The sequence below is a fragment of the Triticum urartu genome, chromosome 3A (genome assembly GCF_056163025.1).
Source record: "Triticum urartu cultivar PI428250 chromosome 3A, HENAU_Tu73, whole genome shotgun sequence".
NCBI classification, from domain to species: Eukaryota; Viridiplantae; Streptophyta; class Magnoliopsida; order Poales; family Poaceae; genus Triticum; species Triticum urartu.
In genome coordinates, this window is record NC_141875.1 from 127,735,496 (window position 1) to 127,761,521 (window position 26,026).

The 26,026-nt window shown below is 45.7% G+C and overlaps 1 protein-coding gene across 3 annotated transcripts; it reads right to left on the minus strand.

Moving 5' to 3' along the window:
- Positions 1 to 20,790: 20,790 nt before the first annotated feature.
- Positions 20,791 to 25,541, minus strand: LOC125543246 (Leucine-rich repeat protein kinase family protein). Of its 3 annotated transcripts, none has more exons than XR_015618390.1 (3): positions 23,000 to 25,541; positions 22,473 to 22,906; positions 20,791 to 21,838 (listed from the first exon to the last, which is right to left on the minus strand). XR_015618390.1 is itself a non-coding variant. In XM_048706534.2 (2 exons), the coding sequence occupies exons 1-2, from the start codon at positions 25,353 to 25,355 to the stop codon at positions 22,581 to 22,583; spliced, it is 2,682 nt and encodes an 893-aa protein (XP_048562491.2). In that variant the 5' UTR covers positions 25,356 to 25,541; the 3' UTR covers positions 22,322 to 22,580. The 3 variants fall into 3 exon arrangements, 1 of the variants encoding a protein (XP_048562491.2); XR_015618389.1 differs by having other exon boundaries at positions 20,792 to 21,832; XM_048706534.2 differs by lacking the exon at positions 20,791 to 21,838 and having other exon boundaries at positions 22,322 to 22,906.
- Between the last annotated feature and the right edge of the window lie 485 nt (positions 25,542 to 26,026).

The window sequence follows — 26,026 nt, forward strand, 5'->3', positions numbered from 1 at the left end:
AATAGGTAGGTATGGTGGCTGTTTTGAGGAAGATATAATAAAGCTTATGTGTGATATAGTGTATCATATCACGGGGTTTGGATGCACCTACGAAATTTGCACCACATCTCAATGTGAGAAAGGTCAATGCACGGTACCATAGAGGCTAGCAAATTGCGAAAAGGTAAGAGTGTGTATACTCCATGGACTCACATTATTCATAAAGAACTCATTTACTTATTGCAAAAGTTTATAAGCCCTCGAAGCAAAGTACTACTACGCATGCCCCTAGGGGGATAGATTGATAGGAAAAGACCATCGCTCGTTCCCGACCGCCACTCATAAGGAAGACAATCAAAACTAAATCATGCTCCAACATCATAACATAACGAGAGACTATACGTGCATGCTTCGGGAATCACAAACCTTAACACCAATATTCCTACTAGAGCATAATTACTCATCAACATAACTCACATATCGCATCATCATATTTCAAAACTATTACTAAGAATCAAGTTTATTTTGTCCAATGATCTTCGTGACATATTACTTTTCTTTATCCTTCTTGGATATCTATCACTTTGGGACTAATTTTCATGTATTGCTTTTCATAATCTCAAACAAATATAAGTGAAGATCATGAGCATAATAATTTTTTCTTTCTCTCAAATTAATTTAAGTGAAGGAAGAGAGAATTTCTTCAAAATTTTACTAACACTCAAATAAATCTAAGTGAAGCAAGAGATAATTTCTTCGAAAATATTAAGCACAGCGTGCTCTAAAAGATATAAGGTGAAGCACTGGAGCAAGTCCTAGCTCATAAAAGATTTAAGTGAAGCATAGAGAGCAATTCTAACAAGTCATGAAATAATTTTGGCTCTCTCAAATAGGAGTGTCCAGCAAGGATTGATGACTTAAAACATAAAATAAAACAAGCAAAGACTCATATCATACAAGATGCTCCAAGCAAAACACATATCATGTGACGAATAAAAATATAGTCTCGAGTAAAATATCGATAGTTGTTGGAAGAAAGCGGGGAAGCCACTCGGGGGCATCCCCAAGCTTAGTTGGTTGCTCACTCTTGGAAAATAGCTTGGGATGCCGGAGCAACCCCAAGATTAGGCTCTTCCATCCTTCCTTCATCCATCGTAAGATAACCCAAAACTTCAAAACTTCAATCACACAAAACTCAACAAAACCTTCGTGAGATCCGTTAGTATAAGAATAATAAACCACTACTATAAGTGTTGTATCAAACCAATTCATATTTTGTTTTTGTATTATATCTACTGTATTCCAACTTTTCTATGGCAAAAACTCATCAAAGAAAACCATAGAGCCATCAAAATAAGCACACAACACAAAGAAAACAGAATCTGTCAAAACAGAACAGTCTATAGCAATCTGACTATTTTGAATACTTCTGTAACTCCAAAAATTCTGAAAAATTAGTGAAGGAAATATGCCCTAGAGGCAATAATAAAGTTGTTATTTATATTTCCTTATATCATGATAAATGTTATTATTCATGCTAGAATTGTATTAACCGGAAACTTAGTACATGTGTGAATACATAGACAAACAGAGTGTCACTAGTTTGCCTCTACCTGACAAGCTTGTTAAATCAATGATGGTTATGTTTCCTAACCATAGACATGAGTTGTCATTTGCTTAACGGGATCACATCATTAGAGAATGATGTGATTGACTTGACCCATCCGTTAGCTTAGCACGATGATCATTTTGTTTTTGTTGCTACTGCTTTTTCCATAACTATACATGTTCCTATGACTATGAGATCATACAACTCCCGAATACCGGAGGAACACTTTATGTGCTACCAAACGTCACAACGTAACTGGGTGATTATAAAGGTGCTCTACAGGTGTCTCCGATGGTGTTTTTTGAGTTGGTATGGATCAAGATTAGGATTTGTCACTCTGATTGTCAGAGAGGTATCTCTGGGCCCTCCTGGTAATGCACATCACTATAAGCCTTGCAAGCAATGTAGCTAATGAGTTAGTTACGGGATGTAGCATTACAAAACGAGTAAAGAGACTTGCCGGTAAAGAGATTGAACTAGGTATTGAGATACTGACGATCGAATCTCGGGCAAGTAACATACCGATGATAAAGGGAACAACGTATACCGTTATGTGGTTTGACCGCTAAAGATCTTCATAGAATATGTAGGAACCAATATGAGCATCCAGGTTCTGCTATTGGTTATTGACCGGAGATGAGTCTCGGTCATGTCTACATAGTTCTCGAACCCGTAGGGTCCGCACGCTTAACGTTCGGTGACAATCGGTATTACGAGTTTATGTATTTTGATAAACTGAAGGTAGTTAGGAGTCCCGTATTTGATCACAGACATGATGAGGAGTCTCGAAATGGTCGAGACATAAAGATCGATATATTGGAAGCCTATATTTGGACATTGGAATGGTTTCGAGTGGTTCGGGCATTTTTCCGGAGTACCGGGAGGTTACCGGAACCCCCCAGGGAGTATATGGGCCTTATTGGGCCTTAGTGGAATAGAGGAGAGGGAAGGGAAAAGAGGGACTGATGTCTACTACACAACCTTCTTCTTGTAGACGTTGTTGGGCCTCCAAGTGCAGAGGTTTGTAGGACAGTAGCAAATTTCCCTCAAGTGGATGACCTAAGGTTTATCGATCCGTGGGAGGCGTAGGATGAAGATGGTCTCTCTCAAACAACCCTGCAACCAAATAACAAAGAGTCTCTTGTGTCCCCAACACACCCAATACAATGGTAAATTGTATAGGTGCACTAGTTCGGCGAAGAGATGGTGATACAAGTGCAATATGGATAGTAGATAATGGTTTTTGTAATCTGAAAATATAAAAACAGCAAGGTAACTAATGATAATAGTGAGCACAAACGGTATTGCAAAGCGTTGAAACAAGACATAGGGTTCATACTTTCACTAGTGCAAGTTCTCGCAATAATAATAACATAGTTGGATCATATAACTATCCCTCAACATGCAACAAAGAGTCACTCCAAAGTCACTAATAGCAGAGAACAAACAAAGAGATTATTGTAGGGTACGAAACCACCTCAAAGTTATTCTTTCCGATCAATCCGTTGGGATATTCCTATAAGTGTTACAAACTGCCCTAGAGTTCGTAGTAAAATAACACCTTAAGACACAAATCAACCAAAACCCTAATGTCACCTAGATACTCCAATGTCACCTCAAGTATCCGTGGGTATGATTATACGATATGCATCACACAATCTCAGATTCATCTATTCAACCAACACAAAGAACTTCAAAGAGTGCCCCAAAGTTTCTGCCGGAGAGTCAAGACGAAAATGTGTGCCAACCCGTATGCATAAGTTCACGAGGTCACGGAACTCACAAGTTGATCACCAAAACATGCATCAAGTGGATCACATGATATCCCATTGTCACCACAGATAAGCACATGCAAGACATACATCAAGTGTTCTCAAATCCTTATAGACTCAATCTGATAAGATAACTTCAATGGGAAAACTCAATTCATCACAAGAGAGTAGAGGGGGAGAAACATCATAAGATCCAAATATAGTAGCAAAGCTCGTGATACATCAAGATCGTGCCGACTCAAGAACACGAGAGAGAGAGAGAGAGAGAGAGAGAGAGAGATCAAACACATAGCTACTGGTACATACCCTCAGCCCCGAGGGTGAACTACTCCCTCCTCGTCATGGAGAGCACCGGGATGATGAAGATGGCCACCGGAGAGGGATTCCCCCCTCCGGCAGGGTGCCGGAACGGGTCTAGATTGGTTTTCGCAGGCTACGGAGGATTCTGGCGGCGGAACTCCCGATCTAGGTTATTTTCTGGAGGTTTCTGTATTTATAGGAATTTTTGGCGTCGGTCTCACGTCAAGGAGGTGCCCGAGTCGTCCACGAGGTAGGCCCACGCAGCCGGGGTGTGGGCGCACCCCCCACCCTCGTGGATGGCCCAGGACTCTTTTGGCCCAACTCTTTTACTCCGGGGTCTTCTTTTGGTCCATAAAAAATCGTCAAAAATTGGCATGTCAATTGGACTCCGTTAGGTATTCCTTTTCTGTAAAACTCAAAAACAAGGAAAAAAACAAAAACTGGCACTGGGCTCTAGGTTAATAGGTTAGTCCCAAAAATCATATAAAATAGCATATAAATGCATATAAAACATCCAAGGTTGATAATATAATAGCATGGAACAATCAAAAATTATAGATACGTTGGAGACGTATCAGGGAGGCGCGCCCCCCAAGCCCAATCCGAATTGGGAGGGGGGCCAGACCCCCTTTCCTTCCTCCCTCTCTCCTCCTTCCTTCATCTCCTACTCCTACTTGGAAGGGCTCCTACTTCTATTAGGAAAGGGGGAATCCTACTCCCGGAGGGAGTAGGACTCCCCCAGGGCACGCCATAGAGAGGGCCGGCCCTCCCCCTCCTCCACTCCTTTATATACGGGGGAGAGGGCACCCCATGGACGCAAGTTGATCAGTTGATCTTTTAGCCGTGTGTGGTGCCCCCCTCCACCATAATCCACCTCGGTTATATCGTAGCGGTTCTTAGGTGAAGCCCTGTTCCGGTAGCATCATCATCACCTTCATCATGCCGTCGTGCTGACGAAACTCTCCCTCGAAGCTCTTCTGGATCGTGAGTTCGCGGGACGTCACCGAGCTCAACGTGTGCAGATCGCGGAGGTGTCGTACGTTCGGCACTAGGGATCGGTCAATCGTGAAGACGTACGACTACATCAACCGCGCTGTCATAACGCTTCTGCTTACGGTCTACGAGGGTACGTGGACGACACTCTTCCCTCTCGTTGCTATGCATCACCATGATCTTGCATGTGCATAGGAATTTTTTTGAAATTACTGCGTTCCCCAACAATTAGGACAACCTGAAAAATTTGTATAATGATCTACTGCAAGTTGAATGGATATTTTATCGCTCTCTGGTAAAAAACTAAAATTAATTTCGTGAGCGTAAAAGTTTTTGTTTTGTTCCAGCAAGACCAAACAACTATTACCCAAGAAGATCCTAAAGGCTTTACTTAGCACAAATACTAATTAAAACACAAAAAACACAATCATAACAGTAGCATAATTGTGATAACACACAAGAAAATAAAGCAAAAACCAAAAATAAAATTTATTCATTGGGTTGCCTCCCAACAAGCTATATAGTTTTACGCCCTTAGCTAGGCATAGGATTTCAATGATGCTCACACAAAAGATAATAATTGAAACACAAAGAGATATCATCATAAAACATGTGCCAAACACATTGGAGTCTAACATACTTCCTATGCATAGGAATTTTATAGGTAAACAAATTTTCGAGACAAGAAATAACTAGCATATGCATAGAAGAGAAATAAAACATTGACAATCTCAACATAACGAGAGGCAATCTAGTAACATGAAAATTTCTACAACCATATTTTCCTCTCTCATAATAATTACATGTAAGATCATAATGAAATTCAACAATATAGCTATCATAGAAATTTTTCTCTTCATGATCCACATGCATGCAGAGTTGACACTCTTCCAATATAGTGGGGTTATCATCAAATAAAGTCATGACCTCTCCAACCCCACTTTTATCAAAAATTTCATAAGATTGAACACTCTCCAAATATGTGGGATTATTTTTAGCTAAAGTTGACACTCTTCCAAACTCACTTTCAATATTATCGCAAACATATTCATCATGAGGCTTAAATAAATTTTCAAGATCATAAGAAACATTATCACCCCAATCATGATCATTGCAATAAGTAGAGGACATGACAAAACAAGCATCCCCAAGCTTGGGGTTTTGCATATTATTAGCACAATTGACATTAATAGAATTTATAGTAAAATTATTGCAATCATGCTTTTAATTCAAGGAGTTATCATGAATCACTTCATAAATGTCTTCCTCACAATTTTCAGATTCACGATTCTCAAGCAAAACTTCATAAAGATAATCTAGTGCACTCAACTTACTAGCAATTGGTTCATCATGATTGGATCTTTTAAAAATATTAGCAAGTGGATGGGGATCCATATCAATAGATTTTTAGCAAGCAAATATGCAAGCATATAGAAGGCACATGGTAACACAAGCAAACAAAAGAATTGACGAGAAAAAGGCGAACGAAAAAGAGGGCGAACAAAACGGCAAATTTTTGTGAAGTGGGGGAGAGGAAAACGAGAGGCAAATGGCAAATAATGTAAATTGTGAGGAGATGAGATTTGTGATTAGGAATCTGGTTGTGTAGAAGAACCTCCCCGGCAATGGCGCCAGAAATTCCTTTTGATTGCTCTCTGACTATAGCGCCAAAAATCTCCTGTCGGCTAGGACTACGTCGATATTTCCCCAAAGAGTAAGGGATGATGTAGCACAGCAACGGTAGGTATTTCCCTCAGTGAAGAAACCAAGGTTATAGAACCAGTAGGGGAACCAAGCAACACAACGTAAACATCACCTGCACACAAATAACAACACCTCGCAACCCGACGTGTTAAAGGGGTTGTCAATCCCTTTCAGGTAACGATGCCAGAAATTTGTAGTAGATTGAAATAATAGATCGCAAATAAAATAAAGTGCAGCAAAGTATTTTTGTACTTTTGGTTTAATAGATCTGAATAAAAATGCAAAGGAAAAGTAGATCGCAAGCAAATATATGAGGAAGAAGACCCCGGGGCCGTAGGTTTCACTAGTGGCTTCTCTCGAGAAAGATAGCAAACGGTGGGTAAACAAATTACTGTTGAGCAATTGATAGAACCTCAAATAATTATGATGATATCCAGGCAATGATCATTACATAGGCATCACGTCCAATATTAGTAGACCGACTCCTGCCTGCATCTACTACTATTACACCACACATCGACCACTATTCAGCATGCATCTAGTGTATTAAGTTCATGGGAAAATGGAATAATGCAATAAGAACGATGACATGATGTAGACAAGATCCATTTATCTATTGCGTAGATATAGATCCCATCTTTTTATCCTTAGTAGCAACGATACATACGTGTCGGTTTCCTTTCTGTCACTGGGATCAAGCACTGTAAGATCGAACCCACTACCGGGCACCTCTTCCCATTGCAAGATAAATAGATCAAGTTGGCCAGGAAAACCCAAATATCGGAGAAGAAATACGAGGCTATAAGAGATCAAAGAAACTCAAATAACTTTCATTGATATAAAAAGATATGACTGATCATAAACTCAAAGTTCATCAGATCCCAACAAACACACCACAAAAAGAGTTACATCATATGGATCTCCAAGATACCATTGTATTGAGAATCAAGAGAGAGAGAGAGAGAGATGAAGCCATCTAGCTACTAACTACGGACCCGAAGGTCTACAAAGAACTACTCACGCATCATCGGAGAGGCACCAATGGAGGTGGTGAACCCCATCCGAGATGGTGTCTAGATTGGATCTGGTGGTTCTGGACTCTGCGGTGGTTGGATGAATATTTCGTCGACTCCCTAGGGTTCTGGTATTTTTGGGGCATTTATAGAGCAAAGAGGCGGTCTAGGGGGCACCCGAGGTGGGCACAACCCACCAGGGCGCGCCTGGGCCTCCTGGAGCGCCCTGGTGGGTTGTCCCCTCCTCGGGACTCCCCCAGGTGCAACCAGGGCCCAACATGTTCTTTCTGGTCCATAAAAAATCTCCGTAAAGTTTCGTGGCATTTGGACTCCGTTTGATATTGATTTTCTGCGATGTAAAAAACACGGGAAAAAAACAGGAACTGGCACTTGGCACTATGTCAATAGGTTAGTACCAAAAAATGATATAAAATGATTATAAAACATCCAAGATTGATAAAATAACAGCATGGAACAATCAAAAATTATAGATACGTTGGAGACGTATCAGTCTAACTCTAGCATTGCATACTAGTATATGTTTTTCCAAAGAACGTATAAATGAGTTTAATTTTGCAACTCATATTCTATCATTGGCACTCCCATGACAGATTTTGTCTAGCTCCGCCACTGCACACGAATACATAATTTATCAAAAGAACATGTCAATAAGATTAATTTTGCAACAATTCTACAATAAAATGTTAATTTATGGTTGCTAGTTAGAATGAAATCATAGTGATCATTAATCAGTAAACTCAATTTGTCGTTTCTGATTTTCCATTCGTACTCACAATTAAACGTATTCAAATCTCGAAGGCAAAATCATACTTCAAATTAAATAAGATGTAGATCATAATTTGACTTGGAGAGATGAGAGTCGATGGAGTTCTTGCCACAGTGGCTCGGCCTACCCCATGCAAGTGTTGTCAGCTGTCATCTCGTGCTTCCACTTGTGTAGGAAGGTGTTAGGCCCTCATGTGCAGATGTTTGTAGCAAGCATCAATTTTCCCTCAAGTAGATCAACTTAAAGTTTATGGAACCCACAGGAGCTTGAAATTGCAACCAATGATCAGTATCTGTACAAACAAATACATAATTTGCCTCTATCCCAAACAAAACTAGTAAAATTCTCAGTCTTACTAGTCTTGCTAGTTACAAGGGTTAATGCAACTTGTGTTTGGAACTATTGATTGCAACAAAAGAAATAAAAGTACGTTGATCGAAATTGAAAGCAATAGGTATGAATGGACTGGGATCCATAGTTGCTCTAGTGGCATCTCTTCAAATAAAGATAACACGACATATGGTGAACGAATTACAGTTGCATTCAATTAAATTGTATTTTTAGAATATGATTATACATGGCATAATTTCACATAAGCATCATGTCCGGGCATACATAGGCTGGTAATCCAACATCATCTATAGAACGTACAAATAAACGAGGAAGCTAGTGATCATATCGTGCATTTTGGGCTGGAGCCTTGAGCTTGTGTTGTGGTCTGCTAGTTTTGGTGAAATATATCACTTTTTACTACAATGAAGTATTTTGATTGATAACTTATGAATGGCATAAAGGCAATGCAGTATGTACTACCTGCTCGACTTCCTACGTTCGAGCGACAGGAAGCACACATTTTTTCCCATTTTAAATTAGATAGTGGAGAGATTCGCCAAAAATTTTAGGAACACAATTAGAAAGGAGAATGACTACTTTCAGAAAATATCTACATAGACTTTGACCACTAGATTAGCCATCTTAAAAAAGAATTAGTTAACTTTCTTATTATATATCAAGACATTGCCCTGCTCGACATTTTATGTGACAATACGAGTCGTCCCATGAAAGTGCGTTAAGTCGACTAGAGGGGGGTGAATAGGCAATTTTTATAAATTCGTCACTAAGGAATTTCACAGTGAGAAAATTCCTAAGTCACGAACGACTAGCAACGGAATAAGTACCCGGATGCAAGCATAACAAAACATAGGCACAGTCATCATGATGAAATAAAACAAGCACAGAGTACAGAAAGCATAAACACAGGATAAGCAGGTTGAAAACAAACTGACTGAAGAAATAGAATTGAGGAAATTGAGAAAGTCTTCAGTCAAATTCTTCAAACAGTAATGATCAAGAACAACAACACAGTAATGAGGAAATGAAAGGGTTGAGGAGATAGAACCAGTTAGCTTGGTGAAGACAGTGATTTGGTAGACCAATTCCAACTGCTGTGAAAGTTGTACGTCTGGTTGGAGCGGCTAGGTATTTAAACCTGAGGACACACAGTCCCAGACACACAGCCCTCACTGTATTCTCCTTGAGCTAAGGTCATACCGACCTCTCCCAATCACTCGTGGTAAGTCTTCAGGTGACTTCCAAACCTTCACAGACTCGGTCACTCGGCGATCCACAATTTCCTCTTGGATGCTCTAGACCATGACGGCTAACCGTCTGAAGCATGCACAGTCCTCAAAGGTAACAAGCGTCGGTTCCACACATGAAAAATCTCTTCGGTGATACTCAATCACTTTGGGTTTGTAGGTGTTTGGTTTGGGGTTTTGGGTTTTTCCTCACTTGATGATTTTCTCTCAAAGTCCTCAGAGGATGGGATGCTCTCAATGACAAGTGTCAGTTTTTTGCGGAGCAGACAATCGGCTAGTGGTTGTATGGGGCGACTATTTATAGCCTAGGGAGCAGCCGAGATGATATGACATAAATGCCCTTCAATGATATGACCGTTAGGTGGGTAGATATTTTGGGATAGCTGGCGCATAGCACAGCAACGATCAGAAATTTGGCTATCAAATTCCTCAGGGCTATCATGTTCCTCACTTGTAGGCAATCCGCACTGGCGAATTCCTAACTTCTCAGTCAGAATAAATTCCTCAGAGACCAGAAGATCTTCGTCTCTGTCACTGAAAAAATTGACTAAACTGTATGAGATTTCTAATGGCTTCACTCGGAAGGATTTGCAGGTGTAGGATTTTGAGATGAGCATCACTTGGAAACTTTTTCTTAGTTTTTTCTCGCCCCCCTTTAACAGTACGGTGTTTCCTATGACTCAAGAAAGAGAAAAAGAACTACAAAAACAAAAGTCTTCACGCTTCATATTCCTCGCATGAATATCAAGTCTTCATGGTCACACCAATTTCTTCAACTTCAAAGTCTTTGGAAAGCCAAAGTCTTGAGTTGAAGACATTCACTTTTAGGGGTCGACTTTCTCTGTAAATATCAAACTCCTCATAGACTTATAGGCTTGTGTACACTCACAAACACATTAGTCTCTTTGCCTATAAGTCTTCAATACACCAAAATCAGTAAGGGGACTAGATGCACTTACATCCCAGAAAATGGGCACGCCTAGTAACGCACACAAGTGTCACCACTAATCAGGCCAGAAAGTCGCAAAAGTTGCTGAGGGCGCTGCCCTCGGAGGGAAACACCCCGTGCCGGTGGACCGTCACAAAAAATGATTTTAGGCGGCGTTTGCTGTTTCGTCAGCAGGGTTTTTGTCACTGAATAGACCAAATTTTGTAGTGTCAAAATGTGTGGGTACTTCAACCGCTTGAATCAATTGGGAGTTAACCTTTCGGATGAAGTAGCGATTGACAGAGTTCTTCAGTCATTGCCATCAAGCTACAAAGGCTTTGTGATGAACCATAACATGCAAGGGATGGAGAAGACGATCCCTGAGCTTTTCACGATGCGTAAAGCCACATAAGTAGAAATTAAGAAAGAGCATCAAGAATTGATGGTCAAATGACCACCGTTTCAAGAAGGTAAGGGAAAGAAGGAAAACTTCAAGAAGAATGGAAAGCCAATTGTCACTCCTGTGAAGAAACACAAGGCTGGACTCAAACTTGAGACTGGGTGCTTCTATTGCAAGGGAAATGGCCACTAGAAATGAAACTACCCTAAGTACTTAGCAGAGAAGAAGGTTGGCCATGTCAACAAAGGTATATTTGATATACTTCCTCCATTTTTATTTACTCTACATATTAGATTTGACTGAAGTTAAACTTAATAAAGTTTGACCAAGTTTATAGAAAAAATATAAACATTTATAATAACAAATCTATATAATGTGAAAGTGTATTCAATAATGAATCTAAGGGTATTGATTTGTTATTGTATATGTTAATACTTTTGTGTATAAACTTTGTCAAAGTTTACAAAGTTCGAGTTTGACCAAAGCTAATATGCGAAGTAAATAAAAACGAATGGAGTACATATTATTGATGTGTACCTTACTAGTGCTCATAGTAGCACCTGAGTATTTGATACTGGTTCGGTTCCTAATATTTGTAACTCGAAACAGGAGTTGCGGAATAAATAGATGCTATCTAAGGACAAGGTGACGATGCGCGTTGGAAATGGCTCCAAGATTGATGTGAACGCCGTTGTCACGCTCCCTCTAGGTCTACCTTCGGGATTAGTTTTGAACCTGAATAATTGTTATTTGGTGCCCGCGTTGAGCATGAACATTGTATCTAGATCTGTTTGTTTATTGCGAGACAATTATTCATTTAAATCTAAGAATAATGATTGTTCTATTTATATGAATGATATCCTTTATGGTCATGCACCCAATGTGAATGGTTTATTCTTGCTGAACCTCGATTGCAGTGATACACATGTTCATAATATTGATGCCAAAAGATGCAAAGTTCATGATGATAGTACCACATTCTTGTGGCACTGCCGCTTAGGTCATATTGGTGTAAAGCGCATGAAGGAACTCCATACTGATGGACTTTTGAAATTACTTGACTTTGAATCATTTGATACATGTGAATCATGCCTCATGCGCAATATGACTAAAACCCTATTTTCCGGCACAATGGAGCGGACAAGTGACCTGTTGGAAATAATACATACTGATGTATGTGGTCCAATGAGTGTTAAAGCACGCGGTGGATATCGTTATTGCGTAACCTTCACAAATGACTTAAGTAGATATGGGTATATTTACTTAATGAAACAGAAGTCTGAAACATTTGAAAAGTTCAAGGAGTTTCAGAGTGAAGTAGAGAATCATCATAACAAGAAGATAAAATTTCTACGATCTGATTGTGGAGGTGAATATCTAAGTTACGAGTTTGGTATGCATTTAAGATAATGTGAAATTGTTTGACAACTCACGCCATCAGAAACACCATAGCATAATGTTGTGCCCGAACGTCATAATCGTACTCTATTAGATAGGGTGCATCCTATGATGTCTCTTGTCGATTTGTCATTATCATTTTGAAGAAAATTACAGCCGAACAATACATCAACCTCATCAAAATCTTCAAATATGAACCATGTAACCCGAACTTGAAGAAATGTACTAGGAATCCACACATGTTTGTCAAATAAGAAAAAAAATCATTGGCAAAACGGTCAACTGATAACGAACGCATATCTGTGTTTCTCTCCCCTAGGGTTTCCCTAGGGTCTACCCATCCTGCGACGGCGCTGCCGGAGTCCACATAGTTTCTACGTCGATCTCATCGGAACTCGATCGCGGGCAGAACAACAGTAGCCCGCACCACGCTGACGGCGTTTGCATGGAGGAACACGAAGGCCTTAAGGAGTCGGGAGGACTGAAGGAAGCGAAAGAGAAGATGCAGGCGGGCGTAGAAGGGCAGGAAGAAGATGGATCGGGAAGCTACCAGACGGCAGCCTTGGGGGGTGAAACTCTGGCGGCGGCGCCGGAGGACTTGCAGGAGGGCGATCTGGAGGTTGATGAGGAGGAGGATTGGGTGCACCATGGATCGGGGCCAACCCTGGAAGATGCTTTTGATGGTATGAATTTGCATGGAGAAGAGGAAGAAGACCTAGATTTTTCAGGTGAGGTTGAGGATCTAATCAGGGAGGTGTGGTGGCTCGCGCTCTTTAGGGTTAATACCATGAGGCCCTTTAGCCATGTGGCTCTCTTGAATTCTATGAGGAACGCATGGGCTTGTGCGCAAGGCGTAACTTTCAATATTAAGGGGGCCAAACCTTTTTTCGCTCAGGTTCATTGTCTGGGTGACTGGAAGCGTGTGATGGACGGGGGGCATGGCAATTCAGAAGTGATCCGGTGATCCTGGTGGAGTATGATGGATTTACAAACGTGGACGAGTTTGCCCTAGACATGTATCCATTATGGGTGAGAATTAAAGGGTTACCGGATGGTTTAACGAAGAAGAAAGAGTTGGCAGAGAAGGTGGCGAAGAAAGTAGGAAACCCAGCGTTCACGGTTATCGTTAATGAGGGTAGGATTAATCCCTCGAATCATCTAAGAGTCAAAGTGTTTGTTAATGTCAATCAGCCTCTGGTTAGGTTTGTCCCAATCACGCTCAAAGAGAGGAAGAGGTACCTGGTCAGCTATGAAAAACTGCCGGACTTCTGCTTCTACTGCGGCTGTATGGGCCATGTGCTTGATGAGTGCGGGGATGGCACACATGATTTGACCTCCTGCGAGTGGGGTGATTGGCTACATTGGACAAATGGAACCGGCTGGAGGTGGTGCTAGAGGTGGAAGGGGAGGTGGTGGTGGAAGAACAGGCGTTGGGAGAGAGGGTGGTCCCTTTAATGGCCCTCCTAGAGGGGGTAGAGGTGGAGATGGAGGCGGAGGGGCCAGAGGGGGTGAAGTAGGAGGTGTAGGTAGAGGAACATGAGTTGTGGGAGGGAGCATGGCTGGTGTGGAGAACCTTGGTTCAGCTGTCATGGATATAGCAGTTGGGAATCAATTGGTGCCGGGGGAGGATGGCAGGGGAGCTCGCAAAAGTTTAGTTAATGAGGATGGCACCATCACGGTGAGGGGTCAACCGGTGCCAAATCTGGTCGGGAAGGTCAATAATACAGTTCTTATGATTGAGGGTGGAGGAGAAACGGTGGAGATAGTGGTACCGGGGCCTTCAAATAGCACTCCGGGAAAGCACCCTGTCATCAAGAGGAGGAAGCAAGGAGTAGGGGAGGAAGTGGATGAAGATCAAATGACAATTGAGGCGGCCTCCAGCTCGGAGGACCGCCGAGCCCAATGAATCTCTTAAGTTGGAACTGCCGGGGAGGGGGGAATACCCGGACGGTTCGTGAGCTAGCGACTCTTTGTCAGTCGCATTCCCCCACTTTGGTGTTTTTCTGTGAAACAAGGCAGAAGGCGGACAAGTTGAAAAGAATCCGAGCAAGGTTGGGTTTAAAGGGTTTTTGCGGCGTGGATAGTAATGGTATGAGCGGCGGTTTGGCTCTATATTGGCATGAATCTTATGATGTCCAGATCCTAGACAAGAAGGAAAGATACATTTGCCTTGGTGCGAGTTCATCCGGATGCTGAGCAATGGAGAGTAACCTGCGTGTATGGAGAACCTAGAGTGGAAAATAGACCGGCAATATGGTCGGCGTTACAAAACTTGAAAACTATCATTGATCGGCCATGGTTAGTTGTTGGTGATTTTAACGAGGTCGTGTGGAACTTTGAGCACATGTCTGCCACGCCAAGACCCGAAGCACAAATGGTGGCATTCAGAGACGTGTTGGAGGTGTGTGAGCTGGTTGATCTAGGCTTTATTGGAGTCCCATTCACATATGACAATAAACGTAGTGGTGCAAGTAACGTCAAAGTCCGGTTGGACAGGGTGGTGGCATCCAATGGTTGGCGGAATTTGTTCGCGTACTCGTCGGTTGTTCATATTCCTTCTCCTTGTTCGGATCATATAGCCATTTTGGTAAAGGGGTCAGTTGATCCAGGTCCGACAGGGAAGAACAACATAAGATACGAGGTTTTTTTGGGAACGGGACCCTATGTTGCCGGATATAATAAAGGAAGCTTGGGAGGCTGTAGGCGGCGTCCAGAACCTGGCCCAGTTGCGAGATGCACTATCCAAGACTATGAGTTCATTGGGTTTATGGAGTAAGAAATTTGGTAACATTAGGAGAGAGTTAGCAAAGTCTCGGGCCCGTTTAGAGGAATTGATGAACATGAACGCAGACAGAGCGGAGATCAGGGTTGTAACGGACAAGATGAACGAACTCCTATACCAGGAGGAAATGTTATGGTTACAACGGTCAAGAATAACAGGTTGAAAGAAGGCGATAGGAATACCAAATATTTCCAAAGCAAGGCAGTGTGGAGAGCAAGGAAGAATAAAATTCGAGAGCTTACTGATAGCATTGGGGTGGTGCATACAGATAGTGTGGTGATGGGGGAGAGGGCGAATGAGTACTTCCAAAATATATTTAAGGCCGATCCTACCATAAACCCGTCTCCAATATTGGACCATGTGGAGGTCAAAGTAACTGAGGATGATAATGCTAGGCTGGTTGCTCCTTTTTCTGATAAGGAGATATCAGATGCTCTTTTCCAAATTGGCCCGTTGAAGGCCCCGGGACCGGATGGTTTTCCGCCTCGTTTTTTCCAGAAAAATTGAAGTACACTCAAGGATGATGTTATTGCTTCGGTTAAGGATTTCTTTCAGACAGGCATTATGCCAGAGGGGGTAAACTCAACTTCTATTGTTCTTATCCCTAAAGTTGCTAACCCGTCCAAGTTGTCTGATTACAGGCCTATCAGCTTATGCAATGTCATCTATAAGGTCATATCTAAGTGTTTGGTTAACCGGCTGAGGCCTTTATTGGATGACCTTATTTCTCCGGAACAAAGTGCTTTCATTCCAGGTAGGATGATTATAGATAATGCCTTGATAGCTTTTGAGTGTATTCACTACATCAAGCAAGAAAAAGACCCCACAAAAAGCTTCTGTGCTTATAAACTAGATTTTTCAAAAGCATATGATCGAGTGGATTGGGTCTACTTGAGGCAGGTGATGCAAAAGTTGGGTTTCTCTCATCGATGGATTGATTGGGTTATGACGTGTGTTACGTCGGTGAGGTATTCAGTCAAGTTCAATGAAACCCTCTTGGATTCATTTGCACCGTCGTGTGGCCTTCAGCAAGGCGACCCACTCTCACCATTTTTATTTCTGTTTGTGGCGGATGGACTTTCAACTATTTTGAAGAATAAGGTGACTAGTGGAGAGAGATCTCCGGTGAAAGTGTCTAGAAGAGCCCCGGGTATTTCCCACCTTTTGTTCGCTGACGATACGTTGTTGTTTTTCAAAGCTTCTAGGAGGCAAGCAGAGTGTGTGAGGGCAGCACTACAGGAGTATAGTGCAGCTACGGGGCAAAAGCTAAACTATGATAAATGCTCAATATTTTTTGGTAATTCATGCCCAACCACAAGCTAGGAGCAGGTCCGAAATTCCCTGCAGGTAACTAGTGCAGCTTTTGATGAGAGGTATCTTGGCCTCCCGACCCCAGATGGCCGAATGTCCAAAGACAAATTTCAGAACCTTCAAGCCAAACTAACAAAACGCCTGATGCAATGGGGAGATGGCCTTTTGGCTCAGCCAGGTAGAGAGGTGTTGATTAAATCAGTTGCCCAAGCACTACCAACTTATATTATGGGTGTATTCAAACTGCCGTTTTCGGTGTGCGATGATTTGACGAGAATGGTGCGGAATTTTTATTGGGGATCTGCACAAGGCAAGCGGAAGGTTCATTGGAAAAAATGGGACGATCTTCTCCAACCAAAAGACAGGGGAGGTGTGGGTTTTCGAGACTTCCGGTTATTTAACCAAGCATTGCTAGCTCGGCAGGCTTGGCGGCTTTTGTCCAATCCGGATTGTCTTTGTGCCCAGGTTCTCAAGGCAAAGTACTATCCATATGGCAAGCTAGAGGATACGGTCTTCACAGGGAATGCATCATCATCATGGCAAGCTATTAGTCATGGCCTTGATCTTCTGAAGAGAGGATTGATTTGGAGGGTGGGAAACGAGAGAAATATCAGAGTGTGGAGGGACAACTGGATCCCGAGGCCGTTCTCATTCAAGCCGGTCTCGTTGCAGGGTAGATGCCGAATCCGCTTCGTCAGATTTGCTTAATGCAAATGGGTCTTGGAAAGTGGAGCTTTTACAACAGTATTTTTCTGTCGGCTGATGTGATTGAGATTTTGAAAATTCGTGCTTCATCAAGGTTGGATGAGGATGTGATTGCATGGGCCCCTGGAAGACATGGAGTTTTTTTTGTAAAATCGGCTTATCAGTTTGCGTTTCAGGAGTTATACGGAGCGAGCACAGCCTCCTCTAGTAGCTCGGCTTCGGGAGGAAGGAGTTGTTGGAAGCTTATTTGGAACAGTGCAGTTACACCAACGATCCGTAACTTTGCATGGCGTCTGGCGACGGACGCTCTTCCTACGTGGAAGAACAAGAACAAAAGAGGGCTTGAGCTTGTAAGCGGTTGTCCGATTTGTGGCTCAGAGACGGAGGACAATTTCCACCCTTTTTTGAGATGTCAGCGGGGTAGAGATCTATATAAGGAGATGGCGAAGGTATGGAGGTTGCCGGGGATCGAATACTTTGTGCCCAATGGGAAGGAATGGTTACTCTATGCGCTGGATTCATTAAGTGAGCTCGATCGGTGCAAGGTTCTGCTTATTTTCTGGAGAAGCTGGTACGTAAGGAATGAAATCATACATCATAAGCCGGCTCCGGACATGGATGTCTCCGTGAATTTCCTGAGAAGATATTTGGATGATTTAGTGGGGATCAAAATGAACCATGGTATGGATGTAGCTAAAGGCAAGGGATACTTGTCTTTTGATCACACTAGAGAAGTGAGGGAGATTCAGAGTGTAGGCCCAGTGTGTAAGTGGCAACCCCCCGACGAGGGCTGGGTTAAACTAAACACGGATGGGTCCTTTGTTGACAGTGATCATGCGGGTACTGGTATGATTCTCCGAAACTCCAGTGGAGGGATTATTTTTTCGGCATGCAGATCGCTATTTTCTTGTAGAGATGTGGTTGAAGCGGAATTAGATGCAATCATGGAAGGTTTATCGCTGGCTATACAACGCTCCGATTTGCCTATTGTTATCAAATCGGATTCTAGCTTGGCAGTGTCTATGGTATCCTCTGGCAAAGTTGATCGTTCAATTTATGCTGCTTTGGTAAATGAAATAAGACTACTGATGCGTCTTAGACAAACTTATATTACTCGTATTATGAGAGTCCAGAATAAAGCTAGTGATAGTTTGGCTAGGTTTGCTAGAATTGAGAAGCGAACTATGACCTGGCTGGGATCTGGGCCAGATGAGGTCTTGGGTATATCCCTAGATGATTGTAAAGACATTGATATTTGAGTAATACAAGTGTTCTCGCAAAAAAAAGAAAAAAATCGTTGAAAAGAAAATTTACAAATTCACAAGTCCTACCAAGTGCGTGATGCACGGGGCAACCTCAAGTGTGCAATGTACGGCCGCGCCATGCTCTTTTTTTTCTTCCAAAAACAACGAACCAAGTGATACCGCCAACTAAAACTTTTTATTCCCCTATAAAAAAAAACTAAAACATTTTATGCTCCTACCAAGCGCAGGATTTTCATAGAATTTTTACAAGGATTTCCGTCAAATTTTTTACAAGAGTCGATTCATCTACAGGCTAGGTCGTGGCCACCACTTTGATCCAAAACAAGGGAATGTCCCCGGTCATCATCACTGCCGCAGAAAGCCCCAATCACTTTGTTGCAAGCAATGGGATGAGAACCTCAAGAAAAGCATCTATCTGCTTACCATGTGGGCGAATGCCAAGACATTAATCATTGCACATAGCAACTTCGACACAGCAACTTCGACAGGCAGATGCGGTTGCTTTCCTAACCATGTTATATCGTACAGTACTAAATAGGGTCAGCAATGCATTATAGAAAAAAGAAGAAGAAAAACATCTGAAAGAAGAAAAAAAATGGAAAGATGCATATGCCACTCTTCCATGAATTGGCACAGCAGCTCTAGCAGAGTCATCTTAAGTCACCATAATAACCCCCGGTTTGGCGATCAGGCCTCGTAAGGTCTAGCAAAGCTGCCATGTTGGCCTCTTAAATGCATATAATTTTTTTAGGCTGCTCCAAAATGAGTCTGCGAGACCCTAAATTTGAAGGTTGTGAGACGCTGGTATGCAGCACGCTCCAAATCAATCCAGCCGGTCGCACGGGAGGGAAGTTTGAGCCCGTTTTCTTCCTCCCGTGTCCAGTCCTGCCAGTAGTGCCACTAGCGGTCTGACCTTTGGTCGTTCCCTTCGTTCCATCGACTCTGCCATCTACTCTCTTCGTTCGCCTTGAATTTATGATCCCTCGCGTCGCCTCACTCCCTTACCCCCCCTCGCGACGCCTCCCTGGGCGACAGCCAGGGGACCCAAACCCTAGCACCACCAGCCCCCTCTCGTCTCCTCTCCTGCCGCCGATACCGCCGGCCAAGTCCGCGGTGGCAGCGGGCCTGACCCCAAAGCGCTAGGGCGGGTGGTGTGCTGCTTGATCTCCCGGAGTCGGCAGGGGCGTTTCTGGTGTTGGATTCGTGAGCAGCAGGTAGGGCGGCGCCCCTTGCCTGTGCGGCGGTGGCCTGATCCATGGTCGGCATGGCGCTCTTCACCCTGGTGGAGTATGTGCCTCGAGATGGGTGGCAGCAGAAGACACGGATCTGGAGTCCTGTCCAGGTCCACCTCGACATGGTTTTGTCCAACCGGCGGCGCATGGAGGGACCGGTGAGAGGCGGCTGGAGGCTCTCTACCGGCGTTTCGGTGGCGGCCTTCGTCTTCACGGCGAGGCTACGATCGGATCCAGTCAGCTACAAGAGTGGGATGATGCAATTTCCTGTGAAAATCACGCCGACTACGATCATGGCAGACGATGTCGGCGTCTGTGACGTCGTTTCCTTCTCGAGGCATCGTTGTTGCAGGTTGCGGCACCACGTTCGAGATGCTCCGGGGGAAACCCTAGATCTGGATCTTCCCGGATCGGACGATGACGGCATCAAATGTTTCCCCTCCTGTGGGCATCCTCATCGTTATGGAGCAAGTGCTCCTAGAGGTGTAGCGGTGTTTCATCCTCCGCATCGACGACAACGGATCTCGGCGGCGTAGCACAATGGAGTCTCGGATCCGATGCGGGTGGACGGACTCGTGCAGGAGGACGGCGCTGTCTGGCATCATGATGGCGTCGACGGCAGGTCTGACAAGGGCGATGCGTCAGTACATGGATCAATGAAAGACGGCGGCGGATGCCTCTGAGAGTGCGCCGGACCGGTCTGTACCCTAGACCCGGCAATGTGGCTTGGCTGGGGTCTTCGACTTTAGATGTTAGTCTTTGGTGCAAAGTCTATTTGGTATTCCGCTCGGACATTTTCAAAACTTCAAATTAATATAGAGATTAGTATTTATTATGTCGTTGAAACCGTACTGCATATTATAATTGAACTCGTACTAGAAATCAATGTTAGAATCAAGTTTGAGCCCTCCTTTAGTTTTTAGTTTATAGGGTAGGAAAATCATAAAAATAGAAAAGTCATAGAAAATGAGACGACATGTATCTTAAATCTTATGAATAGGAATAGGAAAGAAGATGCTCTTTGATTCACATCATAAGATTTTTTTCATTGAGTCTAGGCTAATGTATTTTCCTATGAAATGTGAAGGATAGAAAGAATTCTTTCATAGAAATAGAATTCCATTCCTATAAACCAAAGGGCTCTAAACGAATTGACGGTTGCTACGAATCAACCGAATAATTTCATCCGCCTAGTCAACCGTCCGATTGGCCCTAGTGATGTTCGATCCCAGCAGCCCTTCGATCCACACCGCGTCCCGCTCTGCAGTGAAGGTGCATCAGCCCGTCGTCAATCCACACCATGCCTCCTCTGAACACAGCCATGGTGCAACAAAAACCAACGGATGGCACCTACGCCGGCGACCTCGCAGCCCTGGAGCAGCCGGAGATGCTGCATCATTGCTCCAAAAAGAGCCGCCGGCGACGCGCTATATCGCAGCGCCGAGACTCACCGGGGGCCTGCACCATGGTAGCGGACTGCAAATAAAGCTTCAACGCAGCACCGACGAAACCTCGGCGAAGCTCCGCTGCAACTCCATGGAAGCACCGTCGACGCCGGTTGCTCCATTGCATCCCAGTGACGCTTCATTGCAGCCGCGGCGTCACTGCAGCCGCGGCGAAGCTCCAACGTCCCCGATGGTACTCCATTGCAGCCGCGGCGAAGCTCCAACGTCCCCGACAGTGCTCCATTGCAGCCGCGGCGAAGCTCCATTGCAACTGGGACAAAGCTCCAACACCCCGACGGTGCTCCATTGCAGTCGCGGCGGAGCGCCGACGTCCCTCCATTGCAGCCCCGGGAGCACTCATTGCAGCGCCGGCGATGACGGCTGATGCAGCGACGCAGCACGCGGCGGCCATGGCGAAAGCTGCGACAAAAAGCATGACGACGACGACGACTAAAGCTGCCATGTAGCGCAAGGATGATGCGATGCAGCTCCGGTGGCGTTTCAATGCAGCCACGGCGGAGCTCTATTGCAGCCCCGGCGGCGCGAGGATGAATCAGGCAACGGCCAACGGCGTTACCTCCTCCGCTTCTGTGCTGCTGCTTGCTTTTCCTCTGCAGCTTGACGAACGAGAGAAGAAAAGGGAAAAGAATCAGGTGGAGGATATGCTTCGTGGGAGAAGATAAGGTGGAGCCATTGGAGCGGTGGGCGGGGCCACAGCGACACGTGGTGCGCAGGGAGAGCGGCTTACGGGAGAGAGTTTTCATCCGGCTTAATTTAAACATTTTCCAAAGGAATTTTTCTTATAAAAATTCTATCCTATGAAATTCCTACAGCATTCCTCTAAACCAAAGGAGGCCCGAAGCTTCAATTGTTGTTGATGAGATGGGGCAGAAACAGATCATGTCAAGCCAATGACAAACTCCAAAACATTACTGTCCCAGAAAAAAACTCAAAAAAACATTATGCAAGCATTATGGAGGCCGCCGATATATACTATGCTAGACTTGCTCTTGCCTGGTTATTTTTAGGTTAGTTGCATATGTTGCTTGACTAAGGTTAGAAAATTAGACAATTTTTCTAGCAGAGCATCCAACCGGAAATGGACCAAACATTCTCACGTTGCCATCAGCAAGTAGTAATGCCGAACAATGGGGTTTAGGGTTCTTTGATGCTGGCAATGTATGCTACCGGCAGCTTGAGAAAAAAAATCAAGACTATATACAAAGAGGAAAATGGCCATTGGATTCATACCCGGCCGAATAATTACTGCAGATTCGCGGCGTGCAATTGTTCTTTATGCTTGTCATTTCGTCTCCGTAGGAGCAATCTTAGCATTCAGCAAGAGGATGCAGTGAGCGGTCAGCTGTTCTTGGCCTCCTGCAGCATCTCTACAGCCTTCTTCATCTTGGGCCGCTTCGCCGGGGCGCGCTCCGTGCATAGCATCGCGACCTTGAGCACGGCGAGCATCTGCCTCCGCCACGCAAACGACACGGTGCTCAGCCTCGGGTCCATGATCTGCTCCGGCGTCTCCCCCCTCTCCGGCGCAGAGTGCACCCACTTGACAAGGTCCACACCCTCGCCAAACTCCTCGTCCACCGGCATCTTGGACGTCAGGATCTCCAACAGCAGTACCCCGAAGCTGTACACATTTCCTGGTACAGTAACCTGCATTGAGTAGGCATACTCTGCAAGAAATCAAGTGCAATTTGTGTTATGTTTATGGATAGTAAGTTAGTTCTTGTGTATCCAGCAGATTCCTTTGGGAGAAAAGTTCAGACCTGGAGGTATATAACCAAATGTGCCAGCTACCGCGCTGATGCTGGCAGTGCCCTTTGAAGGGTCCAGCAGCTTGGAGATCTCAACTTCGCCAAGAAGCGCGTTGTAGTGCGAGTCAAGGAAGACATTACCCGAAGAAATATCAAGGTGGATGGTGGCAATCTGGTGGAGGAAGGCCAGCCCTTCGGCGACGCCAATCGCGATTGACAACAGCTTTGGCCAGTCAGGCTTCTCTTGGTCACCATCACAGTTGTTTGAACCGTGCAGCAGCTGAAGCAATGTTCCATTCGGCATGTCATACTGCAGCAGCAACGCAACATCCTCGTAGATGACATACCCAATGGGACGCACAAGGTTGGGATGGTTTATGTGCGCGAGTCGCTCGAGCTCCCGGATCATCTTGGCCTGGTGGTGGACGACCGCGCGGTCGACCGACTTCAGCTTCTTCACACACACCACCATGCCTGATGGCATGACAGCCTTGTAGGTCGTGCTGAACGTGCCGCTCCTCAGTGCACTGGCGTCCTTGAACGTCGCCTGGACACAGGTCTGGAAATCAATGGCCTGCTGCAAGCTCTCAATGAACACACTTGAGGCCATGACATGCCGCGCTTCGACGACGACCGCCTCCCCTGCCTCGGCCTTCTTTGCGTCGGCCTCCTTCTCCTGCCTCTCACGCCACATGAACAATGTTACCACCAACGATACCACTGAGAAGATGAGCACGCAGGACCCAGCAACCGCCAGGGCCACCCTGTAAGATATCTTCCTGTGGTCCGATCCATAATTGGAGCCATAAATCGGTCCACAGTCCACATCCAGCGGGTCGCCGCACAGCTTGGCATTGCCGGAGAAACTGGACCCTGCACTCTTCTGAAACGGCCCGAACACCGGTATGGCACCACGGAGCCGGTTGTTTGACAGGTTGACTACTATCAAGCTCAGCATCCCTCTCATGTCAGCAGGGATCTCACCAGATATCTCATTGCTAGATAAATCCAGCGCCACGAGCTTATCGAGCCGCCCAAGCTCACGGGGCAGCGGCCCTGAAAGGTGATTGAAGCTGAGGTTCAGCGCAATCTGTAAGCTCTTGATCTTGCCCATTTCGGCTGGTATCTCACCATTCAGGTTGTTGTTGGCAAGCTGCAGCTCGAGAAGCCGGCTGCAGCCACCGATACCGTGCGGGATGCTGCCCGAGAACTCGTTATGATCGAGCACAAGAAACTGCAGCCTGGATCCGTTGCAGATGGTGTCTGGCAAGCCGCCGCGGAAAGCGTTGTAGCTCAAGTCCAGCTTGCTCAAGTTCCGGCACCGCAGAATGGACCTCGGGTACTCGCCACCGAGGCCATTGCCGGAGATGATGAGCTCTTGCAGGTTTCTCAGCTCCCCAAGCATGTCCGGCACCTCGCCGACAAGGCGGTTGTAGGCCAAATTCAGCAGCGTCAGGTTGGCGCAGCGTGCAAACTGAGCGGGGATGCTGCCGGACAGCTGGTTGCTGTCGGCCTCAAAGTAAGTCAGGCTGGTGGCGTCGCCAATGGATGCCGGGATGGCGCCCGCGAGGCGATTGTTGCCGATGCGCACGTTGGATAGGCCGAGGCACCGGCCGATTGAATCCGGGATGGTGCCGTTGAGCCTATTCACGGTGAGGATCAGAACCTGCAGATTGCCAAGGTCGAAGAGGCTGCTCGGTATGCTCCCCTCGAGGCCGTTGGAGTGGAGGTTGAGCACCTGGAGATTGGACGAGAGCCCGAGCCCCGGCGGGATCGGCCCCGAGAGCGCGTTCTCGTAAGCGGAGAGCACGCGGAGGCCGGGGAGGCCGGCGAGCCAGCCGGGGATGGCGCCGGTGAGGTTGTTGGCCGAAATCTGCACTTCCTGGAGCTCCTTGAGGCCCCTGAGCTCGTCGGGGATGGAGCCGGAGAGGGCGTTGTTGGAGAGGTTCAGGAACTTGAGGCCGGCGGCGAGGCCGAGGGCGGGCGGGATGGGGCCGGAGAGCCTGTTCATGGAGAGGTCGAGGAGCTCGAGGCGGGCGAGCGCGCCGAGCGCCGCGGGGACGGCCCCGGAGAGCGCGTTGAAGGAGAGATCGAGCCGCGCCAGCGCGCGGAGCCCGGCGGCGGCCGAGAAGTCGCCGCGGAGGCCCCGGCGGGGCAGCTCGACCGCGGTGACCTCGCGGGCGCCGCCGCACGTGACGCCGCGCCAGGCGCAGTGGTCCGCCGGCGCGGCGGCCCAGTCCGGCGGCGCCAGCCCCCGGCGCAGCGCCTGCATTGCCGCGGCATCTCCAGCGCCCGCCCGAGGCGCGAGGAGGGAGGCCGAGATGAGGCCGAGGGAGAGGAGAAGGCAGCGGCGGAAGGCGGGATGCATTTGGGGCGGGGTGGCGCTCGGCCCGGGCCGCCGAGGTGAGGTGGTGGTGGCGGCGGCGGCCAGGCCCCGCCCGTGAGTGCTTGCTTTTCAGGGGTGGTAGGCAGAGAGCACGGGAGGGAGGGAGGGGGGCCGCTCGCTGCCTCGCTCGCACTCACGCACTCTCGTCACAGCCCATCAGTGGGAGTGTCGAGGGAGGGGAAAGGGGAAAGTTGTTTTTCCTGATTATTCCGAGGCGCTTTGCGCCACAAGTAGTATAGGGGCATCGCATCATTGAGGCTGGCCATAATGGGACTAAGACTAGCCACAATGGAAGTAACTTCAGCAGTAACATTGAGTCCAACTCAGTAAATTTGTTTATGTGGCAATGAGTTAATGAGGAGAGAGGTAGTAGTAGTAACTTAGCTAATTACTTTAACATCACATGTTTCAATGCAACATGAGTCTATAACCTAATAAATGAAGCTATGCATGTTACCACACTTATGTTACTACCCATTATGAAGATAGTAACATAGTCTAGGAATACGTGTATGTTACTAGTGTATGTTACTCTCCATTGTGGCTAGTCTAAGGCTGGTTATAGTGAGAGTAACTTAACTAGTAACATAACGCACCTCAAGATAAATTTGTCTATGTGGCATGTAGTTAATAAGGAGAGAGGTGTTTAGAGT

Bases quoted from the DNA above. Each gene is read 5' to 3' on its own strand.
- LOC125543246 (XM_048706534.2), bottom strand. From the start codon at position 25,355: ATGCATCCCGCCTTCCGCCGCTGCCTTCTCCTCTCCCTCGGCCTCATC. The intron at 22,907-22,999 runs GTCTGAACTTTT...GATTTCTTGCAG, and splicing joins ATTTGGTTATATACCTCCAG to AGTATGCCTACTCAATGCAG.